We start from the raw sequence: 11,258 nt of genomic DNA on the forward strand, positions 1-11,258 counted from the left end.
GACAGATGGACCGCTGAAGTGCTAGCAGATGTAGCACTGCCAGATGTGATTGGAGATTCATTCTTTCGATCTCTTTACATATACGTCGACATTCCATGTTCATTATTGTGAAACCCACGAGACACAAGTAAAACACAGCTCCGATCACATCGTCCTCCTGTTGCTAATGTTGTTCTTGGTTTGTTGTTGAACACAGTGCACACATGACATTGCTGTCGACCAGCTTACATCACGTGCTGGTACACTATCACTGCGGACGCAACCCTTTAAATGGAACAAGGAAATGGTTCACGCAAAATCATCCCAGTACGTTAGTACTGTACATTTAGTTCTAGAACAGAAGCGGTGTGAAAGGCCCTAATAATTAGTTTGAGACGCAGAGATGACTCGAGATGCTTGGTCTGAGGCTGTGGATTACAGGCAGTGGTCGAGCGATCTGTGTTTAGTGACAGCCGAAGCCGATATCTTGGAAAGCAGGGGGCCGATAGCGATATAATTATTTATTATTATTATTATTCATATTTAAGAAATGTGAAATCATTTATAATAATAATAATTCCTTACATTTATATAGCGCCTTAAGCACTTCTCATCCACCACCGGTGTGCAGCATCCACCATCCCACAATGGGTTAACAAATAAACGTGTAAAAGAAACATACTCTAACTTAAGATGACAGTATTTTTCACAAATAAATATTTAATAAAATTACAATAAAAGAAAGTAAACACTGTAACCAACAGGGCACTATTATTCTGGGAAGTTTGTGCGCCCCGTACCGATATTTGAATAATGCCACTAATCGACCACTAACTAAAGGTAACAATGTTCAGTTCCTTGCACAGACTGATTGTTGCACTTCATATGACCTCAATATATCATCAGGAACCATAGGGATTCATTTAGTTCTACTTGACAGGCTTTTTTTATTCTCAGAGTTCCGGTACCCATTGACTTGTATTTAATGAATCAACCAGGAGCACGGTTAAAAAAAAAAAAAAAACTGTTCTACTGAAGAAAAGAGTCATCTAGATCTTGGATGTCCTGAGCATTAGTAAATTAACAGCAAACGTTCATTTCTTTACAACTTTCTCTCTTTAAGCAGCAGCGGCATCCCGTCGTGATTTGTTCCAGTGTCACTTACGGAAAACATTGCACACAAGAAGAGATCCTGGGAGTACAGGGTTTCTAGAGACACAGTACTCACTACAGCTAATTAAATTACACATCTACCTCTCGCTCCAAACGACCTCCTCAGCGAAGCTGCAGGCAACAGACAGAGAAGTGAAACCAGACTAACAATGGTTAAATGTGAACAGAAGTGGAGTGAACCCTGATTCACAACCAATGCCTGTACGAACATAACAACAGGATCACATTTCTTGGGGGGAAAACTGCAATGAAAGCCAACAATATAAAAGAAGAGATGAGGAAAGACACAAAAACACAACAGTGACCAAAACCTGCTCAATCATTCCTAAAGTAATAAAACATAAGCTCATATAGTTGGATCTGCTGTTGATCTCCTGCTAATTCTAGGAGGATAAAAATGAATAAACAACTTTTGGACCTAAATATTACCTAAAATAATGCAAGTTTAAAAACATTAATAATAAACTCTTTATGCTAGATCAGGCTTTCTGCAAGGTACTTTTAAGACTTAAAGGGGTCATATGATGCTTTTTCAAAGATGGTTATTTTGTGTATTTGGTATTTTTGCTTTAATATTAAAAAACGCATTATTAAAATACTGTACATTATTGTAGGTCATCTACAAAGTCCCTGCTTCTGACAAGCACAGTCTGCTCTGATTGGCCAACTGACCCAGTGCATAGTGATTGGCCGAACACAGCAAGCACATCAGAAATGTTACGCCCCTTTTCATAATCTCGAGCTTCCTCTTTCAAAATAAATGTGAAGACCATTAATGATGTTTTATCAAAAGTTCAAGACTGAGAGAGGAACAGAGTGGCTTGACAGACAGCGATGAAGCTCGTATGTGTTTGCAGTACACAAGCCACAGACGGTTAAAGGCCCGATATACTTCAAATGACATTGAACAATGAACTGATATGACGTAATTTAGAACAAAATCAGGCCAAAACGAAGTTTGTTTTGAGTAAGTTTCGGCAATTCGAAACAGCTAACAAAAGCGAACTTTCTGGGGGAGTGAGGTTATGCAGTCAGTGGGTGTGTTCTGAAACTCCACCTTCTTTGACGTACACATTTTATTTTTTCTCTTCTGGTTCATTTCTCATTTAACGTAGGTCAGGCAAGAGAGAACGATATCTCCAGCCTAGTCACTAGCAACACGAATACACTGGAGGCACAAATATATCTGCACCTGTAAGATCTGTAAGATTGCTCGCGGAGAGAGTTTAAAGATCAAGAGAAAGCATTTCATTCCTAGAAAGAAATTGCAACGAAGCTTGGGTGTCGACGACCCAGTGTTATGCAAAAAGCAATGCAGAGAAACATCCGAGACAAGTTTTCCAAAGCCATGAAAAGAATGAAATGAAAGAGGAAAGATTAAAGGTAGTACCAAATACATGCGTTTCAAATAAATGTAACACCATACTGCTGCTGTTGTTCTTTCAATAAGAGAATTTAAAGGGTATACAATAATTGAAATGCTAAACGAACATACAATAATAAACCTGTTTTTATCAAAAGTAAATCAAGACACCACGTAAAATAAAAAAAGGCGTATCAATTGATCCAGCTTAAAATAATAAATTAACACTAATAACATTAAGTAGCAAATTGACTTTATTTCCACATCATGCTAAGGTTTTACAGACTAGGAGACATTCACAATTCCCATAAAACAACATCGACATGATACTTGACTCAGAACTGCTGCTAAACATTATTCTTTTGTCTATAATATTCCGACCATTGGTGCCCGCCTCACACCTAGATTGCCTACACTTCATTTTATCGTTGTTGTGTTTAGGGGATATGCACGAGCGTTGTGAGTCATGTTTACATTAATCTACACCCCGCCTCCAGCAGCACAGGGGTGTCGGAATGTTCGGAAACAGTGTGTGACTCCACTGTGTGACCCTCAATCTCTCTCTCACACACACACACAAAAATGCACGCACGCACAACGCACAAAACTCTGCATTTGAAGAGTAAATAGCAAATACTTCAACTAATAACATACAGTAGCTGATTCAGAAGAAAAGTCAGAATGACCTCCTCTCCTAGGTTCACGAAACGGTCATCCTTATAATGCTTTGCTGTTCTGTTGCAAGTTATCTTAAAGATTGCTAAATGCATCTACTTTTGGAAAACCAAATAAAGTGCTTTTGCTTTATTTTAGATACACACAACATCTTCCTGACATGACTGCTTCAACACTACCTGTGTTACTGAAACCACACCGTGTTTCTTTGTGTGAACATTTGGGTGGCATTAAGCAAATATTTCAACGTGGGGGTGTTTAATTGAGGTTTTAGGGAGGCGTGGCAGAGTCTTAAATTTGATAAAGAATATCGCTTTGGCTTTGAGACTTCAGTCTTTATGAACCAAGAGCTTGTAATACTCCAAAGAGAAATGAAAACTTGAAAGCGCATCATATAACCAATTTAAGACAAAGTGAAGAAAATACTTTTGCTCCCAAAAATGAGAATATGGAAATAACTTTTACCTTCTGATCACATTGCCAAAGAATAGTGCTATTCTTCCTTAGAATTGTCTTATTTTGCCGTGCAAATGTCTAATGATTCCTAAATCAATGTACATTTACTTGAAAAGCAAAAATGACAGTGAAAACTTGTTTTATTAGACATTTATCCAAATGAAGTGAGTTTATGACTAAGATTAAGACAAGAACAAATATATCCCAATGGGTTCAGAAAAAACAAAACAAAACCTTTCAGTTACTTAACGTAACCTTGGTTCCCTGAGATAAGGGAACGAGAGTTATGTATGGGAAAAACTCTGATTTGTTCACGTTTGTGTAGCTGCACAAACCAGTGGCGCTTCAGCCCACCAAAAGGGGCAGCCCGTAGCACCATAGCATGTCTAAGTTATAATCTGGCAAAAGTGGACGGTGACGACCAGCTGGTGGCCGCACAGATCTCACTGACAGATATGCCGCTGAACCACACCCATGAGGAGGCCGTTCCCCTTGTGGAGTGGGCTCTAACACCAATAGGGCATCAACAATCTAGCGAGATAGTCTTTGCTTAGTGACCAGCAGACCCTTCTGGCAGCCTCCAAAGCAAATAAACAGCTGTTCAGCTTTCATAAACAGTTGAGAACGCTCCACATAGACTCTCAGAGCCCTAACAGCCTTTGATGACTGGAAGGAAGGAATACGGGGCTAAGGAGACTGCTAACATTTCCAGGCAGTTGCTATTTAGGCATCGCTGCTGAGCTGTCCAGAAGCCGAATGCTGGATTGCCCTCCAACAGCGCACACCACCTGGAGTTGGAGGCCATGCCCATCCTCACTCCTGTCTGAAACAGACGAGTAATCCTCCAGGGGACCACAGCTTCATTACTGCAGTGGTCCACCCCGACCAGAAACCTCTTCAACTGCCAAATATGGGGTGGGACTCGGGCTTTTAGCCAACATTGGAGGCGCTGCATGTGGAGCAGGTCCAGTGGACTTACAAAGGCAGCAGTGGCCATAAGGGCGTTTCGTCCCCGGTGTGAGGAAAGCGGTCAAACGCTAATTTGTCAGGGTGAGACCCATCTAATCTGGGCGAGACCCATGCCCGTATTAGGGCGGAGTCCAAAACGGTTCCCAGAAAGACAGTTCATCGTATGGGCAACAACTGGCTCTTGCTTGGGTTGATTACCTACCCGAGGCGCTCCAGGTGGCTGAGTCAAGTCAAGTCAAATCACCTTTATTTATATAGCGCTTTAAACAAAATACATTGCGTCAAAGCAACTGAACAACATTCATTAGGAAAACAGTGAGCAGCAGCTCTTTGTGAGCGTTCAGTTCCCGTTCTGATCAGGCAAAAACCAGCCAACTGTCGAGGTAGTTTAATACACTGATTCCCATCTGCCTGAGAGGGGACAGAGCTGCGTCTCTGCTCTTCGTAAAAGAGTGTGGGGCCAGGAAAAGTCTAAACGGAAGGACAGCATACTGATAAGCTACTCCTTTGAATATGAATCTCAAGAACGGTCTATGACGGGGGGCTATGGGAATGTGAAAGTAAGCATCTTTCAAATCCAGGGTCAAAAAAACAATCCTCAAGGGAAATATGCTTGAGAATTTTCTTGACTGTCATCATCTTGAACGACCGGCACATAAGCGAGCTTCAGATGTCAGAGATCTAGAATGGGTCTGAGCCCGCAGTCTCTATTTGGAACGAGGAAATAGCGGCTGAAAAAGCCTGACTCGCTGTTTGTTGGGGACCCCTTTTCCACTGCGCCTTTTGCAAGCAGTGCTTACACCTCCTGCTGGAGAACAATCGCTTTGATGTCCAGGACAGAAGACTAAACAACGCCTCTGAAGCGGGGTGACCTGCGAGCGAACTGCAGCGAGTAGCCTCGTCTAATTGTTTCCCAAATCCATCTTGAGATTCCCGGAATGGCTGCCCAGGTCGTATAACGGGAGGCGAGAGGTTTTATTTGCCTGCCTTGAAAAAGCGGGAGTCTACGTTCATTTAAGTGATTGCGAGAGGATGAGAAATTTTGCTCTTTGAAGTATTTTTGTGTCCGCTATCACAGCAGTAAAATATTTGGGCACTGGCTGCACCTGCAGGACGTGACCCACTGCCAATGAAAGTGAGGCAAGCTGTTTTTGTCCGGCCAAGGCAAGAACGGGGCCCCTCCTTTTTCTCTCTAGTGCCTCAGGACAGCTTCGGTGGCTCGGGGTCCAGCATAACTCTTGGGCGGGACCTTGACACTTTGGGGAAGGGGAAGTGCTGTTTCAGTCCAAGCTCCATCTTTAGCGGAGGCTGATGCTGTGCTGGCTTCACAGACTGAGCAGCGGGGTTCTTCTGGGGGCCCACAGCCAAGGTGCCAGGGCATTTAGGGAGGAAGTGACACATCGCCTGCGACGTCTTCTGAGCCTCCAAACACCATTCAGTGAACCCATATACAGCAGAACCAAATAGCCCTTTTGGCGAGACTGGCAAGTCGAGGAAGTAAATTTTTTCAGCGTCCCTGATCTCTGTCAGCGTCAGCCAGAGCTGGCACTCCAGCATACACCAGACAGGCCATGGTCTTGCCGATCGCTTGCGATGTGGCCTTTGTAGCTCAGAACAAGATCTGTTAGTGTGCAGCTCTTTAAAGGTCTCCTGGTGCTCTTGGCCAGACTCATCCATACTGTGGAGAAGTTTGGCTTGAAACTGCGTAAGCCCTGTTGGTGATAGCTGAGGTGGTCATGCAGGGCTTAGATGGATGCGGTTCATGATCCTTTAAACCGAGGGCAGATAGCTGGCACAAGTTTGGTGTATCCCTGTTCATCAGCGCCATCAACAGTGGTGAGAGCTGCTGCAGTAGAGGGGTTACCTGTGCCGAGTAGGGGGCACGTCTTGGTAAGCTCATTGTGGATGGCTGGCAAGAACAGGGCTGGGTGCTGTTGGAGGAACAGCAGGCGGTTCTCAGACAGGAGCCATTCGTCCAGTAAGCCATGGGCAGGCTCATGCGGAGCTGAACACTCGAGGTCCAGATCCTCCATGGCCTATGCAAGGATGCAGATTAGCTCGGTGTCTGGCTTCAACCTCGGCACCTGAGGGGGCGGGGCTACTTCGGGCTCCTCACCGGAATCATCCCATTCCTCTGATTCTGACACTGCCAAGAACAGTGACAGTGTTGACAGTGACTTCATCAATGATGATGTCCTCCTCGGACGTGCCGAATGAGACCAGTCCACTCGCAGTAGAAGAGGGGCGCTGGTCCTCATTTGCAAAGCACACCGGTGTAAGAGGATGTGAGGAGGGCGGGGCACACGGGCGCTGAGCCGATATGACACTGCTCGAGCCCGCTGAGAGAGATCCGCTGCTTTTCCTCTTGGGGGAGAAAAATAACAGCAGGGCTTGACGGGGTATTGCCTTGACAGAACAAGTTGCCCTGCAAGTGTAGACAGGAAAGGCTCACGCAAAAAGAGTACGAGCCCTCAGCGAGCGCAGCTTCTGCGTGGACACACTGCCCATCTCCATCATACAAGAGCCACTTGCACAAACCACACTCGCGGTGCAACATTTGGAACAATGCACGCTGGAAATTTGCTCTTTGGAAATTGATCTTTGCTCAAATGCCGGATACCGGCAGTAAAGTTTACTTTCGCTGCTTCGTCTTCTTCCACGGCGGTGAGCAGAGCTGGAGCTTCTTCCATGGCTTCTTTTTACAGAAGTGTCAGCGAAGAGATGATCCTCGTCACCGAAGGAGAATAATCTGATCAATGGTGCTACGGGACAATTTATATTGCGGTCGTCCCCGCCCCTTTTGGTGGGCTGAAGCGCCATTGGTTTGTGCAGCTACACGAACGTGAACAAATCATGCTTCAGCAGAAAGGAAAAGAGGAGTTTTTCCAGACATATCGAGAGTGAACGTTCGAAAGGGAACAACTCAATTAAAAAAGAAAACATGTTTTCATTCCCTGTTGACAGATATGTTTTCCTATTCTAAACAAACTCACTTGTTCGCTTAATTTTGCAGTGAATGTGACAATTGATGCCAGTACTTTCTTCTATTAAATTTTTCTGGAGATTCAGATCAAAAATTAAAAATGCATGAGCAATTTTATTCACCCAAATCAATAAACTGCACAATATGTGTCCCTGGAGCACAAAAGCAGTCGTAAGTAGCACAGGTATATTTTTAGCAATAACCAACAATACATTGTATGGGTCAAAATTATAAATTTTTATAATTTATAAGATTTTGATTTTTTGCACCCTCAGATTATCAAATAGTTGTATCTCAGCCAAATATTGTTCTATCCTAACAAACCATACATCAATTTTTCAGATTTATTCAGCTTTCAGATTATGTACAAATCTCAATTTCACCGTTATTGGTTTTGGTCCCATGTCATCACACTCCTCTGGGACCGAAGCTGGCTCTGTTAGAGTGATTTGTGATGTGAACCGTCTCAGGCTCAGGGTGACGGAGGGGTACCTGATCGCAGCAGCCGGTCCAGCTTCTCCATGCTCGGGGACGGGACCCTGGAGCGAGGGCTGCCGGGGTTGGAGCTCTCGGACCCCGCGTCGGTGCTCAGAGAGTCGTCGTGGTTGGGCATGAGCAGCTCTCGGACGCAGCGGTGGCACACACTGTGCTGGCAGGGCAGGACCAGCGGCTGAGAGAAGAGCTCCTTACAGACGGGACAGATCAGCTCCCGCTCGATGCTCTTCATCTGCACCTGTGGAGCGACACACACGACACCATCGAAGACGCGCTGCTATCGTTCGCCAAAACTACGGTAAACTCTGTCGCAAGCACAAACGAACGTCTAGAAGGCATGGTTTATTCTAAGACAAATTTAAAAATATGTTAAATGAATTCTAAACAACTGGTTAAACTTTCCCTCAGCAAACAACAGCGGTTTCATTCAGAAGGAGAAGCGGATTCGCGGACTTACTAGCAGCGAGCTTCTCCTGGACATCGTGCGCAGAATGAAGGACGAACTCCGCGATCCGGATTCAACTTCGCAAATGAGACTCGCGCAGATCGAGGATGAATCAAACAGCCGAGTGTGGGCGGAGTCACCAGCAGTCACTATAGAAACCCCGCAGCGAAACTATTTAGTATTTAAATAAGGGGCGGGGTCCACCACAGTGCGCTTCATTATACATGAGGACAAACGCTGTTTATATCAAAGATTTGTAAGACGTGTTAAAGCTTTCTTTTTGTATTATTTGTTTATTGTCGTTATATTCATGCTTAAATGGTGCTTTGTATGTCATATCACTTCTTTGTGACAGATTTTTATATTTTTTGTTCTTATATTTTTGATACTTTGGTATTAAATAATGAACAAATAATGTTTCACAGCACACCCGACAAATGTGCTCTTATATTCACTGACAACATGATGAAACATCTTTATTCGACCCTCTAACACTGGCACTCTCTATCCGTTTTCTAACTGCTTATATATATAGCCTAAGGATATATATCTACGTATACTGCGTTAGATTGAGACTTGTCATAGCACTTACATATGATTGCTGTTTTGTTGGTTTTGATTGCTTCTATTGCCCACATTTGTGTCTCTTTGGATAAAAGCATCTGCTAAATGTCTAAATGTAAGGTAAGGTGTAGCAGTGACGTCATACGAACGGGATTCTGACAGCAGCGGATGAACGAGCGATTTTTCCTCCGTGACACCGACAGACTGCAGTGAAATACTGTCATGAAGCATCTATATCATAATAAAAGGAGCGATCAGATTGTCGCAGAGGGTTTGAGATCAACAGAAGATGAAGCTCACCTCGCCTCTCTCGAGACGCTCCACGATACTCGAGAACTCCGACATCTCCGAGTCAGACATCCTGATGAAGATGATGAAGATGGTCTGATTATCCTCGCATCTGCATCACCCGCTAGCCCAGAGATCTAGAGGAAGAACTCATTCAACTCCAGGAGTCGAAGAGGCGAGACTCCGCCCACTCGCTCGCTCCGTGGGCGTGGCCTCACTGACTGACAGCTCTTTGTGCAGATTCATCAGGTCACACACATGAACACATATATGCTCTTTACAGCACATGTGTACTGACAGAATCTGAGAGCAGCAGTTTCACACAATCAGCCCTTTGTGTAGACCCCATCAGATGATGACAAAAATACTGTACAAGTCTAAGAGCATGTAACTGGAGGACAGCAGATGGCAGATTTATCTCATTAAACATCACATATGATTTCATTGTATATGTGGGTCAGTCAGGTTTTCTCTGCACAAATGGACTTTATTCTGTGATGTTAATCCCAGCACAAGCAGCAGTTGAAATCTGTCGAGTAAAACAGAACTGGCACAAATATTCACCTCCTTTGCCTTTTTATATAAATAATTCATCAATGTATTTCCCCCTCCAGCAGTGTTTGACGGACAACACCCAGAAGTGTTTACAGACATCTTTAACCGTTTGATGTTCAGGCGTTAAATGCAAACGACCTTTGACCCATAATTCTTCATGTTTGTTGTGTACATGTGAAGCTGTATCTCTGGAATATCTCCCTTTATTCTATTCCTGTAGATCCAGAACAGCTAAATATTTTTCAAAAGAATAAACAAAGTAGTTATATTTAGGCATTTCCAATATTCAGTGGCGTCTTCTAAAAATATGTACTCTAGAACAAAATAATATTCTTTAACATTAGACTCCTGTGTACATCAATACTTTCAGTCTTACATTCTGTGATTCAAGAGTCAAAGGAAACAGAACAAACAAAGATGTGTTTGAGTCAGTGTGTGTGTGTGTGTGTGAGGGAGTGTGTGAGAGAGAGTGTGTGTGTGTGTGAGGGAGTGTGTGTGAGAGAGAGAGTGTGTGTGTGTGTGTGTGAGAGAGAGAGTGTGTGTCTGTCTGTGTGTGTGTGTGTGTGTGTGTGAGAGAGAGAGTGTGTGTGTGTGTGTGTGAGAGAGAGTGTGTGTGTCTGTGTGTGTGTGAGAGAGAGTGTGTGTGTGTGTGTGTGAGAGAGAGTGTGTGTGTGTGTGAGAGAGAGAGTGTGTGTGTGTGTGTGTGAGAGAGAGAGAGAGTGTGTGTCTGTCTGTGTGTGTGTGTGTGAGAGAGAGAGTGTGTGTCTGTCTGTGTGTGAGAGAGAGAGTGTGTGTGTGTGAGAGAGAGAGAGAGTGTGTGTGTGTGTGTGTGTGAGAGAGAGAGAGAGAGAGAGAGAGTGTGTGTGTGTGTGTGTGTGTGTGAGAGAGAGAGAGAGAGTGTGTGTCTGTGTGTGTGAGAGAGAGTGTGTGTGTCTGTGTGTGTGTTTGAGAGAGAGAGTGTGTGTGAGGGAGTGTGTGTGTGAGAGAGAGAGAGTGTGTGTGTGTGTGTGTGAGAGAGAGAGAGAGTGTGTGTGTGTGTGTGGGAGTGTTTATGTGAGAGAGTGAGAGAGAGAGAGAGAGAGTGTGTGTGTGTCTGTGTGTGTGAGGGAGTGTGTGTGTGAGAGAGTGTGTGTGTGTGCGCGTGTGTAAGTGTGAGGGAGTGTGTGTGAGAGAGAGAGAGTGTAAATGATATGATATATTATATACACACTCACACTCTCTCTTTCGCTCTTTCTCTCTCTCTCACACACACACACACACACACTATATATATTTACCCTTTCTTCCCAGGGTTTTTTTGTCTTAAGGTGACT

General features: G+C 44.0%; 2 protein-coding genes across 7 annotated transcripts in view; both read right to left on the reverse strand.

The window, feature by feature from the left end:
- Positions 1-10,374, reverse strand: part of LOC127963720 (E3 ubiquitin-protein ligase TRIM36-like) — a 27,158-nt gene extending 16,784 nt beyond the window's left edge. For 4 of the 6 annotated variants that reach the window (XR_008154886.1, XR_008154885.1, XR_008154884.1 and 1 more), the window contains exons 1-2: positions 9,403-10,364; positions 8,091-8,331 (exon numbers count right to left, since the gene is read on the reverse strand). Coding sequence is in view for 3 of the 6 variants with exons in the window: in XM_052563770.1 (XP_052419730.1) it covers positions 8,091-8,331; positions 9,403-9,462 (301 nt within the window). In the remaining 3 variants the exon portion in view is untranslated. Of the gene's footprint in view, positions 1-8,090; positions 8,332-8,550; positions 8,671-9,402 lie in introns of those variants that run through there. The other 2 variants (XM_052563771.1, XM_052563772.1) reach the window with 2 other exon arrangements.
- LOC127963722 (spermatogenesis-associated serine-rich protein 2) overlaps positions 1-11,258 on the reverse strand; it is a gene marked incomplete at its 3' end in the record, with an annotated part of 149,900 nt that overhangs the window by 28,410 nt on the left and 110,232 nt on the right.

The sequence above is a fragment of the Carassius gibelio genome, chromosome B8 (genome assembly GCF_023724105.1).
Source record: "Carassius gibelio isolate Cgi1373 ecotype wild population from Czech Republic chromosome B8, carGib1.2-hapl.c, whole genome shotgun sequence".
In the NCBI taxonomy this organism is placed as follows: Eukaryota; Metazoa; Chordata; class Actinopteri; order Cypriniformes; family Cyprinidae; genus Carassius; species Carassius gibelio.